The following is a 21,791-nucleotide window of genomic DNA, read 5'->3' as shown; positions in this document are numbered from 1 at the left end:
ATTTCCTGGGTCCCAATCTTGCCTCTGTTATCCCTTTATTAGCTCTGCCTGGTCCCTTGTGCCTCAGTTTCCTCCTCCTCCTCAGTTTCCTTCATACAATGAGGAAGCTGGAGTGGATGATCCCTAAATTCTCTTTCAAATCCAGTTTATTTTGGACCATAAGACTTAGATTCTAAGAGGCAAGTCTCAGTTTCCCCCAATCGGGCAGCCTTGTGTGGCAGGAAAAACCTGGAACTAGAAATTAGAAAAAACAACAACAACAACAAAACTGAGTTTGGGTCCTGGTTCTGCCACTTGATGTGGGACCCTGGGATGTGGGGTAGCTTCCCAGTGGGTTCCGCCAAGGGGACTGTCTATGTACCAAAGAGAAGTACTGACCCTTCCCCAGTATTTCCAGTTTGGTTCCTGACCAGACTCACTTTTTTTTCAAGTCTATAAAATGTAAAGGAAATAGCTGAATAGCTAGAGGCTATGCATATTGAAAGCATTTACTGGAAGTGCTTGTGGGTTTCCTTCACTGTCTATATGTATGCAGCTTACAATCAGCTCTCCCAGTACTGGGAGATTTGTAGATTTGATAGTATGTGGTCAAAGAAAACCTCCCAGATCTGAAGGGGACCTTAAAAAGTCCTTTCTAATTCAAGAGACTTCCAATATTTTAAAGTTCAAGTGCCTTAATATACTTTTGTTGTTTTTGTGGTTGCTTTTCAAGCCATCTGAACTTATCGAGAGCTGTGGCTAGAAACCCTCTTAGAATACAGAACAGGAAGGCAATAAGCACCTACTGTAGGCCAGGCACTGTGCTAAGCACTTCAAAATATCTCACTTGATCCACACAACAAACCTGTGATGTTACACTCATTTTACAGTTGAGGAAACTGTGACAAACTGAGGTTAAGCAATTTGCCCAAGGTTACACAGCTAGCAAATATCTGAGGTCAAATCTGAACTTGGGGCTTCTGACTCCAGGCCTACCACATTATCCACTGCACAACCTAGCTGCCTCAAAAGCCTAGAATGTCAGAACACAGAGGACCTCAAGAACCTCAAATGTTCTAATATTCTAGACTAATATTTTAGAGCTATGATTATTAATATTTGTGTTCCCTACCTGAGAGCTACTTAGAGGATCAAATAAGCTAAAATTTAAAAAATAAAATAAAAAACCAAAACCATGACTTAGACATAAAGTAACATGAGTGCATTTCTCTCTCTTAATGGTTTTGGGTCTCTTTCTCTTCCTTATGTTTTTAGTTTAGAGCTTTGCTTCAGCTGATATGAAATGAATTTAACTGTTATCTTGAATTAGCATCTGCTGGCAAAGTCAACATCGAGGTCCCTAATGAATTACCCCCTTCCCCTGCTGTGTAGTTTAAACAAACATGTAGAGAGTCCCATTGTCAGTCAGGGCTGGTACTTCTTTCATTTTCTACTTTTCTTCCAAAGGAGAGAATTTTCTAGGGCTTGACTACAACCTTTTTATGCAGGGAAGAGCCTTAGGGGGTCAACTGGTCAATCCATCTTTAAGCATTTATTAAACACTTATTACATACCAAGCACATTTCTGGAGATGAGTAATATTTGGGATGGTTTCATTTTGTGAAATGTCATAGTGGATAGAGCCAGCCTCAAAACCAGGAAATGTCACCTATACCCCATAGGGATAGTGCTCCACCCTCCACCCCCCAGCAATGTCACTTAGCTTTTCAGCACTCTAGGAAACTCTTTAAAATTCTGAGTTGCCAATGGGCCAATGAGATGCCAATGAGCACTGGGAGAGGAAGCTCCTTCACCTGGGAGTTCCCCCATTCCAGTGAAATCACAGGTCCAATGTTCGAGCATTTGGCCTTCTAATGAGCTAGACTGAATCAATGTCTGAGCTGACCAGCTGAAACCAGATTAGGTAGATTTTCCCATTTTTAGTTAGTTCTATGTGAATTGAGTGTTGGGTTCCATGCTATAAACATTTTATTAATCTCTTTTGCTGTGTTTTTATTCTGTGGTTTTTAAGAATGGATGTTACTCTTAGGAAAAGTAGTATAGTGAATAGAGCACTGAGCTTGGAATCAGGAAGACCTAATTTCAAATCCAGCTTCAGACCCTTACTAGCTATGTGACCCTGGGCAAGTCACTTAACTTCATTGCCTCAAAAAACAAACAAACTGAGCTGAGGCTAGAACGAAACCAAATGGTATTTTGTCTAACCTTAAATAAATCTTTTCCCATCTTCCTGGACTCAGTTTCTTCCTCTCTAAAATAAGTATTGGGCTATGATTGCCAAGGTGTCCTCCATCTCTAAATCCTATGAAACATTTGGTGAGATGCTGGACTAAATGGATAGTCTCTAAGTCTCCTTCCAACTCTCCTTAGTATCCTGTATCCCTAGTATTTAAGTCTCTTCTAACTGTATCAGAACATGCTAGGTTGGACGGTCCTTTCAAACCCTAAACCCTATGATCCTCTAATCTTTGTCTCTCACTCAAGGCAAATCAGAAAACTAGCTCTCTTTCTGCTCTTTTGCTTTCTTGGTTTTACTTTATCTCATTGGTTCCTAAGTGATATTTCTTTTTCAAAGGAGAGATAACCTCATATACTGGAAGGAGCCTTGGACTCATCTCCAAGACTAGCTGGGTCGCCCTGGACAAGACATTAGCCGTGGTTTCCTCCTCTGTAATATGGGAATAATGTGGTGACTACCAACCTTATCGGGGTGTTGTGAGAAAAGTAATTTCTGCAGAAATGTGAGTGATTATTATTGAAGTCTTCAAACTGCTTATGGGTTTCACAAGGCAGTGTTAGGAAGAAGACAGAACACTGGGTTGAGAGTCAAGAAAACTGGGTAGTCCTTGAATGCCACACTGACAAATCCTATAGGCAACAGAATCATCGAAGGTTTTGACCAGAGGGAAGGCAGATGTGAAGTGCTTCTTTAGAAAGACTAATCTTGGGACAGCTAGGTGGCTCAGTGGATAGAGCATTGGCTCTGGAGTCAGGAGGACCTGAGTTCAAATAAATCTGGCCTCAGACACTTGACATTTACTAGCTGTGTGACCCTGGGCAAGTTGCTTAACTGTGACTGCCTCACCAAAAAGCAAAAACAAAACAAAACAACAACAACAAAAAACCAAACCTCTGATGGTTTCTGAATTGTCAGGGACAGTTCCTAGTACAGTGGTTTAGAGCACTTAAGCTGGCATCAGGAAGAGATGAGTTCAAATCCTACCTTATAACCCTGGGAAAATCATCAAACCTTTCAGCCTAAATTTCCTCTTCTGTAAAAGAAGGAATAACAATAATTCCGATCTTACAGGTTTTTATAAGGATCAAATGAGATCACTTGTGAAACCTTTAAGGCTTATATAACTAGCTAGCAATTACTATTACCATTAGTATCTGGTACGGGTCACAGAGAAAGACAGATATACAATATAGTAACAGGATCTAGTTTAGTCTTATCTGGATTACCACTGGAGGCAGGGATGAAAAGGGAAGATGAAAGGAAGGTGAAAAGTAACTAAAGGAAACAAGGAAAGAAGGGACAAAGGAAGAAAGAAAGGGAAGAAGGAAAGAAGAGGGGAAAAGAAGACTTTATTTGGTGGTGGTTGTTTTTTTTTCTCCCCTCGAGAGGCAGTTGGGGTCACACACCTAGTACGTATCAAGTGTCTGAGGCAGGATTTGAACTCAGGTCCTCCTGATGCCAGAGCCGGTGCTCTATCCACTGCGCCACCTAGCTGCCCCAAAAGAAGACTTTATTAAGCAATTATTATGTGCCAGGCATTGTGCTCAGGCACTAGGGATACAAACGCAAACAAATACACACTTCATCTACCTCCCAACATGCTAAGAAGTAAAAGACAGATGGCAGCAGGCAGAATAGTGTAGTAGAATGATTATGATTATCTCAGGCTTTATATTTAATTTCATTCAGTTCTTGCTCTGAGCTTTTAGAAAGAATAATGCCAAAAATCAATGAATTACTAAGTACTACTGTGTTGGGTTTTGTTTTTTTAAAATTTTTCCTTTCTTATTGGTGATGAAGTCTATTGCAGGGCAAGAAACATTGGGCTGGGAGAAATGAGACCTGGGTTCTAGACTTGGTTCGGAAACTAACTAGTTGTATACTCTTCGATATGTTACTACAGTGCCCTCTGTCTTAATGTCCTTCTCTGTGATGACAGGGTTGGATAGGTTGGCTAATCTCTCACGTCCCTTCTTGCTTTGACATTCTATGTGCTCCATACTGTAATAGTCTACATCCTAATGGACCTCCTACCTCTTATATTCAATGATTTGGCTAATCTGGAGTCCTAAAACTCTCTTAAATTCTCACTGAAAAAGACATGACAAGAGCTGTATGATGCCAGAAGCTACCAGGTTTTGGTTCCTTGGGGGTTTAGTCTGGGGTGATCTGCATTATGTTAGGACAGGAAATCCTGTCATTCCAGTCAAGGAAACAAGACCTCAACATTTAAAGTTTTTTTTTGTTTTTTTTTTGTTAACAATGCTCTTCATCACCTGGTTCACAGAAAAAAACATCAGGCTTCAGATGGTCCAATCTAAAGATGGGAGGGAGCTGTTCTGAATGCATCTGAGTGGAGCAGAGAAGGGTCCGGTCCTACTGCACCATTTTGCCTTGGTTGACACTGATGATCTCTTCAGTTCTAACGTTTTATGTTCTAATGCCCTTTCCAGCTCTGATATTCCATCAAAATCATTCCAATAGAATTCAAATTCCATGGGATCAGAGTCTATTTTTCACCTTTACTTTGCCCCCAGATTCTATCACAATGTCTTACACAGAGTTAAGTGCTTAACAAATCCTTGCTGAATGAACAAATAGCAAATGGATTCCGTTTAACAGAAACAATAAATGGAATACTGATTTCTCATATGTAGGTCACTTTGACTGGAATGTGGAATGTGAGAAAGGGAACAAGATGAAATCAGTCTGGAAACATAAATTGGAATCAGACTGAGGTTTGCCAGGTGGAGGAATTTGTTGTAGAGCCTGGAGGCAATAGGGAGCCACTAGAGATTTCTGAGCAGGGCAGTGACATGACCAGACCTGTACTTTGGGTAAGATTCTTTTGGCATGCACATGGAGGATGAATTGGAGAAAGTGGAAGCATGAAGCAGAGAGATGAACTGGGAAGCAATTTCAATAGTTTAAAGCAAGAGGTGAAGAGGACCTGTCTGAGGTAGTGTTCTTTTCCACCAGCAAGTACCTTTAACTATTCTGATGTGCCTCCACAGTTTGAGGGACTACTTATGAATTTCTACCTGTACTAGGGAGGCTAAGTGATGGATCAAGCCTTTTTGATTATTAATGTTAATTTGATTATTATTTTCTATTTTAACTGTAAGTGTACCTTCTCCCTCACCCCATTTTGAGAGACTCCTTTCCTAAGAAGAAATTTCTGTATTAAGTTTGCTTTATTATGATGTTTTTGTTTCCATGTTGAATTTATCATTGCCTTTGAGGCATAGCCACCTATTTGGAGCCTTGTAAATTTGCTCATCCAAAGTTCAAATGGTGTTTTCTTTTTCCTTTTCTTCTAAGTTTTACTGGAAACTCTGGTGCCCTTTTCCATCACCACCACCAAAGATAACAGTAGCTCAGGTCAAAGTCATTCTCAAGAATGACTATTTATGAACACCCAAGAACAGTGGACTGCCATCCTCAGTTAAAACCACCAACTCCCAAAGCCATGAACCTGTATATCATTCTTGGGTTAATTATGGGAACCCCAGGTTTCTCCACATCTTAGGTACCCACATGTGAGTCCCTGAGAGTGAGAGACCAATTACATATGTGGAAAATACTGTCCTGAGCTAGACTTGCGTATTCTGGAAAATGAGTACTCAGCAAATTCTGGTTGCCACCTCAGTCATGCACAACCTGGCCAATTAGCATTAATAAAGCTTCAAGAACCTTCGAAGAGCATGGGGCCTTCCTATAAAGAATTCCCATCAGTTTCCACTATAAAAGCAAATTGTATCGATCTCTTCCACCCTCATATAAATATGGGTACTATTACCATGGAGAAAACTGGCACAGCGCCAAAAGAAATCTATAAACTGAAATAATCTTGCCTTTCATTTGGAAGTACCCAAAGGAACCATGGCAGCAATCCCCTCTGAACAGTCACTTTTTACCCAAACTGAGGTGGTTTTAATTCATCTCTGCAATAACTCATATTCTTCAATGAATTTCATTCAAATATATCAGCTTTGTGCATACCTTTTGACCCAGCAAGACAACTACTAAGTCTATATCCCAAAGAGATTTTAAAAAAGGGAAAAGACCTACTTGTACAAAACTATTTATAGCAGCTCTTTTCTGGTGGAAAAGAATTGGAAATTGAGGGGATGTTCATCATTTGGGAACAACTTGTGGTATATGATTGTGATGGAATACTAGTGTGCTATAAGAAATGATGAGCTAGATGCTCTCAGAAAAACCTGGGAAGACTTACATGAACTGACGTAAAGTGAAATAAGCAGAACCAGGAGAAGAGTGTACACAGTAACAGCAATATTATATGATGATCAACTGTGAATGACTTAGCTATTCTCAACAATACAATGACCCAAGATAATTCCAAAGGACTCATGATGAAAAATGCTACTCACATCCAGAGAAAGAACTAATGGAATCTGAATGCAGATCAAAGCATACTATTTTTCACTTTCTTTATTTGTTCCATGTTTTTTTTTTTGGGGGGGTCTGTGTTTTCTTTCACAACACGACTAATATGGAAATGTTTTGCATGACTGCACACGTATAACCTATGTAAAATTGCTTACCATCTCTGGAAGGGGGGAGGGAAGAGAGAGAGGGTAAGAATTTGGAACTCAAAAAATTTTAAAAATCAAATATTAAACATTGTTTTTACATGCAATTTGAAAAAATAAAATATTATTAAAAATAAAATAATGTGTCAGTCTTGTGTTAGATTTTACTTTTATCTTTTTGTGGCATGGAAGCAATGTTTATCACATAACTATTTCTTTGTAACCAGTCTGATATATCAAGCAACAAGCATTTATTAAGCACCTACTACATGCCAGGCATTGATGATATCAGGCAAAAGTGAAATGATCCCTGCCTGCAAATAGCTTACATTCTCTCATATAATAATTATGATAATTATTGAGGGACAATTGGCATAAAAAACTAGTCTCAGAACCATGAAGACCTGTATTGATATCCCACTTCTAATACCCAGGGTTACTGGATTACTACAAATGTTCTAGACAGCTTTCTAAGATGGAAATCCTCAACCTATCCATGGAAATCTGTCCATGGATAGATTTCAAGGTGTGTGTATGTGTGTACATCTTTATTTCAATATAACTGATTTTCTTTGCAATCCTATATTTTATTGTATACACTCAAAAATATTATTCTGAGAAGGGGTCCATAAGCTTCACCAGATTTCAAAAGAGGGTCCATGCCACAAAAACAGTTAAAAAAAGCCCTTAGTCTAAGACTACAAGTTTACAGAGAAAGTGTTGATTTGCAATGGTAGAAGAAGTTCCTCACTGTGAGCTCCCTACAACGAAGAAATAATAGGCCCAATCTCCATCCCTAATGACGACAGCTATTTTTTCTATTTCCTACATTATAATTATCAAAAATTACACATATTATCACTTGATTCTCACAAACACCTTGTGAAGTAATTAAGGGAAGTATTATCCCTATTTTACAGATTTTAAAAAAATGAAGCTCTTAAAGGTCTGGTTACTCGTCTCAGCTAAAAGAAATTCCGAGCCAGTAAAATAATACTGAGCTCATGCTCCCTCAAGGCCCCAGTTCTCCCCACAGGTATGGCTCTTCTTCCCCTTCATCTTCTTTCCACCTGGTTCCTGTTCTGGAATAAGAGAGAAAAAGCCAGGGGGAAAATGTCTATGAGAAAACATAGTGTCTTCATATGCTTTTCTAGCCCCTCTGGAACTCCCGGCCAGATGTTTCTGGTGCTGAGAACTTCTTGGCCTTTTATCTCTTAGTATTGGCCATCTTGTCTTAGGCAGCTCCATTTTGGGTCCTTTCTGGGTCAATGGACATAAAGCTTCATTTTTGGCTTCTCAGGAGGAAAGTGGCCCATCCCTGGGGATGCATGTTGTTACACAGTAGTAATATGAAAATGTATACACACACACACACACACACATATATATATGCATTTAATTTTTATCCTTTCTCTCAATTAATTGGGGAAGGGAGGGAGAGGACATTGATAATGGTGATACAAAAAAAAAAACAAGGGAAGGCTATTCTAACACTTTTAAAAAGCACAGAGAACAGAAGAAAGAGCAGACAAGCAAGACAGTTTTGAAAGAATTGTATAGAATTAATTATGTACTTAAAAAGTAAGCAGCAAGAAATGGAGATTTGCAGTTTCACAGAATCCTGTGTTCCATTTTACGTATGAAAATGCTACTGTTTTAGTGTTTAAATTAAAAACAAAAATAAAATTTTAACCAAAAAAAGTATGCTTATGAAAGGAGCAAGACATAATAGCTAGAACGCTGAGTGAAGAGATCTCCTTCACACTACCTGTGCGGCTTCGCTTCCAGTCTCTGGAACTCCAGTTCTGACCTAGAAAATGAACAACTGAACTAATGACTCTGAGGCTTCGTCTAGCTCTAAATCCTGTGATTCGGTCAAAGAGTGGTCTCTAGCCTCCTTTACGAAGGCAAAAGCCCTTTCAGACACAACTAAAATCCAATCTTCTATAGGAAGCCTCTCCCAACTCCTCTTGACTCTAGTGCCTTCCTTCTTTTAATTATTTCCTATTTATCCAATTAATTTATCTAGTTAAGTAACTTGCCTAGGGTCACATGGCTAGTAAGTGAGGCTTGATTTGAACTCAGGAACTCCAGACTGACTGGTCAGGGCCATCGCTCTATCCACTGTGCAACCTAGCTGTACTTCCCCCATTAGATTGCAAGTCCTTGAGGGCAGGATTCTCTTTTGCCTTTTTTTCTATCCTCCACTGCTTAGCAAAGTCCCTGGCACATAGTAGGAGCTTAAAAATTTTTTATTGACTTTTATGTTTTGGGCTTCTGGCTGTGGTCACTGGATGGTCTTCCTTAACCTTCCTGCAAAGTACATCCTCCGTGCCCCACTAGGAAGAAGACTCCAAGCAGGAGCCAAAAATAGTCTCTAAGTCCTAGGAGTTGCCCGAACCTCTATCAGGAGGAGAATCTGAAGGCTCTGGCTCTCACCACAGATGCCTCACCACCTTTGTTTGTGGTGGAGGAAATTCTAAGCTTGGAGTCTGTTTGGCATTGATCCCACCACAGCTGTTCAAACTACACAAGGAAACCTTCAGGGTCTTTCATATATGGTGATAGAAAATTTCTACCACCAGAGAATCATAGAACGTCAGAACTCAAAGCACCTTAGAACCAAAAATGTTGGAACAGAGACACAACATTAGAATTAGGAAAGAATATTCATTTTATAAACATGGAAACTGAGGCCCAGAGGGGAGTCATTTCCCCAAAGTAATGCACAGAGTTAATGCTAAAGCAAGGATAGGGAAAAAGCCCCCTTCGATCCCTCAGCCTCTTCTTTCCCTTTTCCCTGGATTCCTTCAGCACTGACATATAGCTATAGACCCATGCTACTTCCAAGTGTTTGTTTAGGCAGTTTCATGTATATTTTGTATGTCTTGTCTCCTCTACTAAATTGTAAATTCTGTTTATTGAATAAGCTGTATATCAAGGTGCTTAGAAAGGTTTACGATACATCCTGTTCAGAGATACCCAATTACTTAAAATCAAAACAAGGACAAATGATACTAAGTTTAGTGTTGGGAAAAGATCACTCACTGGCCTTGGACTCAAAAATGAAAGGGTTAAGTAGTAGATCTAACACTTACTGGATGTGACTAGAGGCAAGCTATTTATTTGACCTTTCTGTATCTCAGTTTCCTCATCTATAAAATGGGCATGATAATACTTGCATTACTTACTTTATAGGGTAAAAATATGAGCTATTTCATTGGAGGAAAAGAACACTTGATACTTAATATAATTTAATCTGGGCTCAAAGCCAGCACATCTAATAAACTCTACTCAATAGCCCCCATTGGCTTCCTACCTTCCTGTAAAATACAACTCTGCAATCTGGTTCCAAATCACTTTCCGGTTGATCTTCTATGACTCTCTACTCTGTTCCAGCTATACTTGGTGTCCTCATAATTTTCTGAACATGCCATTCTCTTTTTCGCTCATTATGTCCTTCTTCCTCTGTGCCCATACAAACTCTTTCCATCCTTCGAGACCCAGGTAGAAATGAATCACCTACTCCTTGAAGAATTCCCTAACTAAGCCCAGTCCATAGTCTAACATCCCTCCTATAGACTCTCTATAAGATTTCCAGTCAAATACTACTCCCTGAACCCTGAACCTTGAGATCAAATTGCCTGGTTTTATGCACAACTTTTGATGAGAATGGTCATAATGATAATCACAAACATTTCTAAAGAGTTTTAAGGTTTAAAGATTAAAGCGCTTTTCCCTTACAACAATCCTATAAGGTAGGTAATAACAGATATTTTGATACCCGTTTTATACTTATGAAATATTGGGCAATTCAACTTACTGTGCATTTATTAAGCACTAAGTGCCAGAACCTGAGAATATAAATATGAAAATGAAATCAGCCCCACAGCCCTCTGGGATCTTATGTTCTACTGGAAGGCACTTCCCCTCTCCGGACCAGTTAGTCAGTTTGTCAACAAGCATTTAATTTTTTCTTCTATTAAAGTGAGAAGACTGAAAATAGATCAAATCTAAGATCTTTCCAGTTCCAAAGATATAATTACTTTGAAGCTACAATTATAGCAGAAAGGTCTGGCCTTTCCTTTTTCTTTGGATTTTATTAACTTAGAGGTAACCCAGATATGAACCAATGCAGAGTGACCTAAACAGAACCAGGAATGGCTGCATATTGTATTGACTACATCAACTGTGATGATTACAAACCACTTGAATGGTAAGAATAACAAGAACAATGTAAAACTATAATGACTGAGCTTGCCCCTTGGAAGAAGAGATGAGAAAACTTACCTCCCTCCTTTCTCTGCAGAGGTGAGAGACTCTGGGTAAGGAATACTGCAGATCGGGTTTGCTGAAATGCTCCCCTCTCCCCTTTCTTGTTTTATTCTTTGTTATAAAAAATGGCTAGATGAATAGGAGAGGGGGATGAGATATGTTCAGAAATAAAGGTGATATAAAAACAGAAGCCATCAATAAAAAATAATAAAATAAAGGCAACCCAGAGCCCAAAGATTCCTGGCAGGGTCATAACTTGGAAATAAAGTAGCTGCACTAAACTTATCTACTCATTCAGCACAAAAAAAGTAAGTGTTAGCAGATTATGAGCCAGTACAGCTGCACCACTGGCCTAAAGGAGAAACAAAGTCTGATATCATCTAAAGTGCAAAGAAGAGGAACTTTGTGAAATGAGGAAAATTTTTAAATGCAGCCTCCCTCCCTTAGAAGTCAGAAGACCTGGGCTCTTCTTATCCCTGCCAGCTTTCCTTGCTAACTCTCTTGAGATGTTGGAGCTCATTACTCTGGGCCTCAGTTTTTCCATTTGTAAAATGAGTAAGATTGGACTAAATAAACTTTAAGGTATATATATGGACGTTCCCAGTCCTTTCTTCTAATATTCTATGTTTGAATGTCTCCTCAAGCTCTCATATTTTATCTTCTATGCAAGAGAGGCTGGGCAATGTGAATTAAGCACATATGGCTCAGAATATTTTCGTTTGAGCCCCCATTTTGCCACTCGCTAGCCATATGACTGAGTAGAAGTAGCTGTTTGAAGAAGCTTCAGTTTTTTTATCTGTAAAATGGGTATAACAATATGGAAGCTGTAAGGATCAAGTGAGATGAGAGACGTGAAATATTTTGTAAATTTTAAAGCACTACTCAGATGCAAATAATTATTATTATGTTCCAAGAACTCTTTGAGCTCTAACATTCCATGTACTAAAGTCCTTCCCAGCCCTACTGTTCCTTCCAGCTACAACATTCAATGGAGGTTGCCAAGACCAGTGAAAACAAAGCTGGTTTTGATGTTAGAGGATTAGTTCAACTCCCAGCCTGGCCACGTGCTATCTGTGTTACTTTGCTTAAGTCACATAACCTCCATGGGCCTCAGTTTCCTTACCTGTAAAATGAGAGGGTTGGTCTAGATGGCCTTAAGTCTCTTTCACCTCAAAATCTATGACCCTACGTTCTATGTTCTAACTGTCTACGTTTTAAGGCTCCTGCTGGCTCAGGGTTTCTAGGAAATCTATAGCTAAAGCATTCCACAGAGAGCACCCAGAGTGCTGTCATGTCTCATTTCTCAGGTAGTGTCTATGGTAACTACGAAAACAAACCAAACAGGGCTTCAGAGATTATAGTTAATGTCCTGAATTACAAGAATAAGGCAGGAAAGCAAGTTGGAACAGGGTATGAAACAGAGATGGATTGTAGATAATGCTCCCTCAGGAATACGCTAGTTGGCCTGAGGTCTAGCCCAACTAGGGTTAAAACCTCATGGAGTCATTTGGGGATATGGTCTTATTTCAGGGCCCCTAGAACCCAGTTGGAAACCCCACACTGCCCCATTATTTACATTTCTATGTACCCCCTAATTGTTTCTGGGGTTCCATTAATGCAAAATTCCTTCATGCATTCCAAGACTCAATCCAGCTGTTCTCCCAAGAATCCCTGTTTAGAACTTCCTTGAGATGTAAATTAATCTCAACTCAAGCAAAGGTGGTATAGGAAACAGCTGGCCTGGGAGGCTGGAACTGTGAGTTATAAAGTCTTAAGCTGCTTGCTTACGACTCTGCATCACGTTCCACCTGCAAGGCTTGGCTTGCTCAACTATTACATGAGAAGATTGTACTAGTGATCGCTAAGGACTCTTTTAGCTCGGATAACTCTATTCCAGTGATTCTCAAAATTCAGTCTGTGAAGTCAAAACTATTTTCATAACAATATCAAGATACTTAGTTTCAAATGCAGTAAATATTGATAGATATAACTCACATAAACAAAAGCTTAGGGGGAAGGGAAAGACTGTCAATTTTTAAGAGTAAAGGTTTCTGGAAACCAAAAAATTTGAGAAATACTCCTCTATTCTAAAGTCCCTTCCAATTCAGTCATTTTATCCTATCATTGTGACATTCCTTCTGGATCTGTGTTACAGAATTACAGAATCATAATGGAAATGAAAGGAACATTAGGTCCAATCTAATGAAACTAGATCATTTGATGCAGGAGCCAGAGATTTAGAGATGGTAGATACCCTCAAAGTCATCTGGTCCAACCCCCTTACCTTATAGTTGAAGAATCTGTGGACCTAGGAAGGCGACACAATTTGGTGAAACAGTGAGTAACAAAGGTTGGCCTTGAACCCAGGCTTACTCCTACATCAGGACTCCACCCACTTGTATCTTGGTATTTTCAGGCTGGATTGGATGGTCTCTTCAAGTTCTAAAACCTTTGATCCCGTGATTCTTACTACTCTAAAATGTTATTATTTGATTGGCTACTAGCCTCCATTTTAATATTCTGAGGTTTACCCATGAGAAAGAAAGGCAGAAACCTTTCAAAATGAGGTTTCTTCATACAAGGCAGTGGTGAGGATGATGAGGGAACCTGGGAGCATTAACAGGAGAACAAAGAGGAGATTCAGAAAGATGAGAGGAGCTGATTCCTAAGAACAATCAAGCATGGGGCTGTCGAGGAAAAAATTTAAGAGTTTTCAACCAAGATCAGGCATAACAAGGGTATAATCTTTTAAAATTTCTAGTTAACTTTGAGACTTCCTTTATTATCTGTACAGCAGAAAGCATGCCAGACAGCCTCTGTCACAGGCTAACGTGGCCTTAGGCAAGTCTTTTAACTATTCTGATCTTTATTTTCCTCATCTGTAAAATGAGGCACCTAAACTAGCTGGTAGGGAACTTCTAGCTATAAGATGAAAGAGTTGGACAAGTATGTGTGTATACGTGTGTATACACATGTATAGATAACATACAGTATACATAATCCTGCATATACTGTATATATGTATGACTACATATATATATATATACACACACACATAATGTGAATATATTTTCTAGGGTTCTAAGAGAAGTGTCCTATTTAAATGAAGATACCCCCTCAAAAGGGGAGCCACACCTTAAGCAAAACACCTGGGAAGGACGTAGACAGCCTAAAAGTGGGCCAGGCCCCCAGGGAATGGGACAGAGGCCAGGCAGCTGGGACGCCAAAAAGGAGGAGGGGCCAGAGCCAAGCTCTCCAGGCTTTTTCTAAAGCTGCTTCTGGGAATGGGAAATAAAAGGGAATCAGTACAAGGGACTGGTTAAATCCAGGAGGCCTGTCACCCCCACCCCTCACCCTTTCACCCAAAAAGCTATTTCTAGCTTGGCACAAAAACAGGAAACTGTAAATGTTGGAAGAGAAAGTCTTTACTCTGAGTATTTTTCAGGCTGTTTGTGACACAAAAATATTTTTGAAGCAACACACATTTATTGTTTCTCCTACCTATCCAGTTGCTTTAGAACAATGCAACCTTTTGGTGGGAGTTGAGGAGAGAAAGGGCATTGTTCCCCTTTCAGTTTGCCTAGGGATTCAATTGACTTTAGCAAGCATTTAGCCAGTGTAGCTGATAAAGCACTAAATTTGGAGTCAGGAGTCAGACATAGGTTTAAACCCTGCCCTAGATACCTACAACCTGCCTCTGTCTCTGTCTCTAAGCAAGTCACTTAAACTCTGTGGGTCAGTAAAATGAAGGGTTGGACTCAATGACCTCTTAGGGGCCCTTCCAGCTAAATCCATGATCCTTTGTGGCAGGTACTGAGAATACCAAGATGAAAATGAACTCCCTTCCCTTAAGTATCAGGGTGACACTGTAGAAAGAGTGCTGGAATAGAAACCCAAGATCAAACGCCAGCCTAATATCTATGTGACTGGGATGGGGGGAGGCACAGCTAGGTGGTATAGTGGATAGAGCTCTGGCCTTGGAGTCAGGAAAAATCTGAGTTCAAATCTGACCTCAGACACATAACACTCACTAGCTGTGTGACCCTGGGCAAGTCACTTAACCCCATTGCCTCATCAAAAAAAAAATCTATGTGACCATGCACAAGTCCCTTAACCTTTCTGGATCTCAATTTACTTAGTTGTAAAATGAAGGCATTGGACTCTATGCCCTCTGAGGTCCTTTACAGCTCTTGATCTATGATCCTCAGGAACACTTCCTCTTTGCCTTCATCTTAGAAACTTTGGCTATTGTCAAGACCCAGATCAAGCACTTCCCTTTATATGACGCTTTTCCCAATTCCTCCAGTTGCTTGTGCCTTCCCTACAAAACTACTTGTATTGTGTGTGTGTGTATAACATATATATATATACATCACAAGAGAAATATATGTATGTATACATATGTCTATGTTGTCTCCCCCTAGTTAGTCCATAAATTCCTCAATATGGTACTGGACCTTTAATTTCATTGGCATAGGAAATGCCCAGGTAATGAAAAATCCTCCTACCAATGCAGGTCTACATTTCTGCAACTTATAGTCAATACTACAGAGTCACCTAGAACTGTGACTAATAATAATAATAATAGCATGTATATAGAACTCTAAGATTTGCAAATATTATCTCACTTCACCCTCACAACAAACCCTTGTGAGGTAAATGCTATTATTCTCTTTATTTTATAGATGAGGAAACTGAGGCACACCAAGGTTCTGACTTACCCAGGGTCACACAGCCAGAATATGTGAGAAGTTGGACTTGAACCCAGGTACTCCTTGCATTGGGGTTTGTTCTCTATCCATTAGGCAACACTGCTTTCGAGGGTATATTAAAAATCTTCTTGTATTGCCCTCAATAGTGCATAGATAACATGATTTCAATCATGGAATGAATAATTCCTGTGAAAGAAACCCAACAATAATGTCTGCATGGCCTTGGGGGATGGGGGAAAATACATTTTATATGTGTGTGTGTGGAGATATATATATATATATATATATATCTCCACACACATACATGTATATATGTATGTATATACACATATATTTATCTACTTATTCATTCATCTATTTATTCATTGTTCATTCATTCATTTGCTTATTTTTTTAAGTCTTCCTGACTCTTCTGTAATACGGTGCCCCTCCTATAGGGGGCTGCCTGTTTTGAATTTTCAGGACACATGTATGCATGTATATGTGTGTGTGTGTGTGTGTGTGTATATGTATATATATATATATGTATGCATGTATATGTGTATATATGTATGCATGTATATGTGTGTGTATATATATGTATGTGTGTATATATATATATACACACACACAATACAGATACATAAATACAGTAGGCAAATGAGTATATTATATATGTATATATCCATATACTGACACACGTGCTATATGTATATGTCTATATTATGCCCATACCTACATTCATGCATGTATGCATGCACACATACATCCTGCAGGCTCAAAGCAAGCAGCCCCCTGTAGGAAAGGGGAATTAGAGAAGAGTCAGGAAGACTAGGGTTTCAGAACATAAAAACTAGAAGGGACTTTGCACTGGAGATTTCAAAATACTAATGGTAAAGCATCCCATGCCTCCCATCTCTCAATGGAATGGTGGACTGTAGATGAGGAATGAGACACATTTTCAGACATGTTCAATGTTTTGATTTGTTTTCCTTGACTATACTTATCTGTTAAAAGGGAGGGCTTGGGGGATAGAAGGGAGTCATTGAGAAGTGAAAGTGGTATTAAAAAGAAAAGAATCACAACAAAACATTTAAAAAGTTTGAAAAAGCACTGGAGAGTTGGGTCAGAAGCCTGGCTCTGCCGCCTGCTACCTGTTCAACCTTGGGCATGCCACTTTCCTTCCATGGACATTTCAATTTCTTCATCTATAAAATGGGATCATTGGGTTAGATGACCTCTCAGGCCTCATCTAATTCTAAGATCCTATGAATATAAGGACAAGCTGGGAGGGGGGGATAGTCAAAGCTGCTTATCTGTTTCTTATGAAGAGAAAATTATCATACTTTATTTACACTAAACCAAGTCATTCCTCTGAAATATTACATGCAAGAATTCCAGAGATGAAAAGAACCTTAGAGACCATGTAAATCCAACAGAGTAGGAAACAAAAGTTCAGAGGAGTTCAGTGACTCACCCATGGTCACACAGCTTGACTCACTCCCAGCTCTCCCAAATCTAAGTCCAGAACTCTTTCTACTACATTTCAGTACTTCCTATCTGGGGATCAGTCAGCAATTTACTATGTGATCTGGTGCAGGCCAGGTTTTAATTTCTCCATTTGAAAATGGAATGCTCTTTCCTCAATAAAGGGCTAAAGGGTAAAACGAGTATTATTCAAAAGAAGAATTACAAACTATTAACAATCCCATGCAAAGGTGCAACAAAGCACAAGTAATAATAACGGCTGTCACATTTTAGAAAGGACATCAGTGAACAAAAGAATGTCCAGACTAAGACAACCAGGCTGGCAAATGACCTTGGGTCTGTGCCATATGAAGGCTACTTGAAAACTGGAGATATTTCACCTAGAGAAAAGAACGCTCTCTTTCGCCTCTTTCTGTATGTCCAGTGCTTAGCACAGTACCTGGCACACGTCATTCTTGCTGGGTTGTTTCAGTTTTGTTCAACTCTGTGTGACCCCATTTTGGGATTTTCTTGGCAAAGATACTGTAAAGGTTTGCCATTTCCTTCTCCAGCTCATTTTACAAATGAGGAAACTGAGGCAAACAGGATTAAGTGATTTGCCCAGGGTTGTACAGTTAGTAAGTGTCTAAGGCCGGATTTGAACTCAGGAAGAGTGCTCTAACCATTGTGTGCTTAGCCGTCCCCATATAGTAGGTGCACCCACATAGTAGGTGCTTAATAAATATTAATTGATTGATTGGGGGTAGGAAGAGCAAGATACCTCTCTTCAATTGTATAATTAATATAAATTAATTATATCAAAAGCTATCATGCAGAAAAGGGACTAAATATGTTCTCTTTGGTCTTCAAGGGCAGTGGAAGTTGAGGCAAATTTAGGCTTGATGTCAGGAAAACTTCCTAAGAGAGTTCTACCATCCAAAAGTGGACTAGACTGCTCTGGTCACTGGTGTGTCTCCCCTCATCAGAGGTCTTCAAGAGAAGGCTGGGTAAACATGTTAGGTACACTGCTAGACTAAATGGCTGATGAGGTTTTTCCAAATCTAAAATTCTATGATTCTATAATACTGAACAGAATATAATATTGAATATTGTAATACTGAATGAGAGATACTGAAAAGCCTGTGCAAGATCACACTGTGAGTTGGTGACTGAGCCGCAGATAGGAAGCCCTGCTACATAGTGGAAAGAGTCTTGAACTTGACGTTAGGAGACTTGGGAATCAGTCGAGGCTCTGTCGCTAATTAGAACGTGGATGAGTTGCTGCAAATTAAACCAACTCTGGGGTTGTACTTCACACCCAGCAAATTGCCAGAGATGGCAAAAGATGGACACAGTTAATGTTGGAGGTGCTGCGAGAAAACAGGTATGCTGGAGCTGTGGATTTGTCTAATCCAGGGGTGGGGAACCTGCAGCCTTGAGGTCACATGTGGCCCCCAGGTCCTCAAGTATGGCCCTTCAACTGGTCATATACAAAAGGCTGTACTTGAGGACCCAGAGGGCCGTACGTGGCCTTGAGGTCACAGGTTCCCCACCTCTGGATCCTTCCAGAAAATTATTTTCATATGGTTGTTCAATTTCATGTGCCTATTGTTAGTTTGTGTTTCTTCTTTTGAGTATTACTGGCTCATATTCTTTGACCACTTATTGAAGAATGACTCCTTCTTCTTGTCACTAAGCTGTTCTCACTTTTAGACATATACTCCAAGGAGATTAAAAAAAAAACCAGGAAAAAAAGAAGCCTTCTGGGTACCAAAATATTCATAGCAGCTTTTTTTTTCTTGTGGCAGCAAAACCCTAGAACTATATACATAACAATCAACTGGTGACAGTCCAAATTAACAGAATATTATTGAATTATGAAACACAATAAATATGAAGAATTTAGAGAAACAGGGGAAGACTTGTGCAAAGCGAAGTAAGCATAACTAGGAGAAATGTGAATTCATCAAAGAGCTTCAAATGCAAAAAAAAAAGAACACCAGAATGAAGCTAAACTCTGAGAACAGATGAAGAAACAAATACACCTCCTCCCTCCTTCCAAAAGAAACAGAAGACCTATAGGTATAGGCTGTTGCCTGTGACTGTTTTGTTTACTTAATGGTTCTCTTTTCTTTTTTTTTTTACAAGGGGGGGTATTTTTTTTGGCAGGGAGACTATTCAGAAATGACTGTGACATAAAAACCAAAGGCATCGATAAAATTTATTTTTTAAAAAAGGAGAGGTGAGAAAATGACAAAGCAAGTATTATTTTTCCCATTTTACAGGTGAATAAACTGAGACTCAGAGCCAGAGGATAAACCTGGGGAGTGTTAGGTTTTTTTCTCCCTCAATATTTAATAAGGGTATTTAAATTTAGTTAGTATTCTTTGTTATCTTATTCATTTTATTTTATACATTTAATATTGTTATTCTGAGGAGTCTATATGTTTCACCACATTGCCAAAAGGATGCATGACATGAAAAAGGCTAAGAACTCTCTCTGAGGAGAGATAAACTGATTTGCTAAAGGTCACATATCAAGTTGGTGAGCAAGCTTAGTGCAAAACTTTCTAAGGAAGTCTAACAGCCACATATATGGGACAAACATGGTAAATAAATGAACAGAGATAGAGTTCTGGTAGTATTAACTGTATGTAGGTTCTTCCTAGCAAATGTAAAATTGATTGCTTGCTATGCCACTGGGTCGCCCTCCCTAACTTTCCCCCAACTCCCCACCACCATCACCACCATTTCTTAAAGGAAAGCCAACTCATTAGAATATCTGCCCAAGATAATCATCCTTGGGAAGTAAACAGCCTATGCTAGGGCAGTGGAAACAGTACTGAACTCGGAGTGAGGAGACCCATGTTAAAAGCTGGCTCTACCACTTTCTAGCTATGTGACATGGGGCATGTCACACACTTTCTCAGTTTCTTCATCTATAAAAATGGGGGTGATATAACATTTGTACTACTGACTTCAAAAAGTATGGTGGAGATGTAACAGGAGAATCACATAAAGTATTTCATAAATCTTCAAATATGATATAAATGTGATTTACTGCTGTTCTAGATCTTTGGTATCAGAGACAAGCCAGTATTGGTCATAACACTGTCAACATTTCAATCCCTGCCCCCCCCCCCCCCACTGGCTTGTTTTCATGTAGAGTGATTTTTCTCTAAAGTATATTTTTCAGGAGAAAGAAGCAAGGGTGGGATTGAAGGAAAGATCACTGGACTAGGAGCCCAGAGACCTAGGCACAAGATCAGGCCCCACATCTTACTAATCATGTGGATGACTCACTTCAACTGCTGATCCTCAGTTTCCTCATCTGTAAAATAGGGATAATAATAGCGCTTACCTTACAGGTTATTGTGAGGATCAAATAAGATAATAATTGTAAAGCACTTAGCACTGTGCCTGGCACATAGTAAATACTATAAACATGTTAGTGATTATTATTATTAATTATTGCATAAGGGCATTTTGAAGCTCAAATGAGACAACATGTATGCTTTGTAACACTAACACACTACGTAAATTTGAGTTGGATGAGTCTTCTAAGCCTTAACTTCTTTGTATAAGAGGGTTGACTAATAATTACTTACATATATATTGTTTTTTAAGGTTTACAAAGCCCTTTCCAAGGTCTCTAAAATCCCTTCTAGTTCTTAAATTTCACATTCTAACACTCTGCAGTCTATAAGGTTCCTTCTAGCACTGATGTTCTGTAAGTCTTATGGAACCTTCCTGATCTATAAAATGGGAATAATGCTATTTATATACTTTCTTCTTTATAGGTGCATCATGAGAAAAGGCCTTGTAAACCTGAAAACACTGTTTATCATATGCCCTGGGTAGCTATCCTCCCTGCTATTTTCTCCTAGGAGACAGCATGGGGCTAGGGAAATAAGTGCCTGGAGCCAGGAGCCAGGAGATCCGGGTTTGAAACCTGGCTGTGTGACATTGGACAAATAGCATCACCTCTCTGAACTTCAGTTTGTCTGTCTGTCAAATGGGGATAATAACACTTACCCAACTTCACAGGTTTGTCATGGGAATATCTCAATGTAAACCTTTAACTGCTACACAAAGGGCTGCTATTTTTTGTAAGTTTATAAGATTTGAAGTCCATTGGATTCTAAACAATTCAGTATATATGTGTATATGTATATATGTATACATAATACATATATACACACATACACACATGTATATATGTGTATATGTATATACATATACACACATGTATGTATGTATGTTATATATGTATATATGTATACATATACATATATACACACATACACACATGTATATATGTGTATATGTATATACATATACACACATGTATGTATGTATGTATATGTATAGTATATATTCCCCTCGCAGATGTCTGATGCACATCTCCCTCCCGTCACAGCAAGAGAGAGAAGAAAGACATGGTTTGCACTTTCAGAGAGTAAAGAGCTCTAAACCCGCCCATCTTGGCAAGCCCCTTTGTTATCCTTATTCTACCCTTCCTGGGCTTTCTTGTTTTGCTCAGAGTGGGCTCTGGACCCAAGC

The 21,791-nt window shown here is 39.2% G+C and overlaps 1 protein-coding gene across 2 annotated transcripts in view; it reads right to left on the bottom strand.

The window, feature by feature from the left end:
* GGTA1 (glycoprotein alpha-galactosyltransferase 1 (inactive)) overlaps positions 1-21,791 on the bottom strand; it is a 118,583-nt gene that overhangs the window by 80,237 nt on the left and 16,555 nt on the right. The window contains exon 2 of one of the 2 annotated variants that reach the window (XM_020990557.2): positions 11,086-11,199. The exons of the other annotated variant lie outside the window; for it this stretch is intronic. Coding sequence (XP_020846216.1) covers positions 11,086-11,199 — 114 coding nt within the window. The remainder of the gene's footprint in view (positions 1-11,085; positions 11,200-21,791) is intronic. 2 annotated transcript variants of the gene reach the window in all.

This window comes from Phascolarctos cinereus, unplaced genomic scaffold (assembly GCF_003287225.1).
Source record: "Phascolarctos cinereus isolate Bilbo 61053 unplaced genomic scaffold, phaCin_HiC Scaffold_2;HRSCAF=192, whole genome shotgun sequence".
Lineage (NCBI taxonomy): Eukaryota > Metazoa > Chordata > Mammalia > Diprotodontia > Phascolarctidae > Phascolarctos > Phascolarctos cinereus.
The sequence above is the reverse complement of the archived record's forward strand: the minus strand, read 5'-3'. Positions and strand labels throughout refer to the sequence as shown.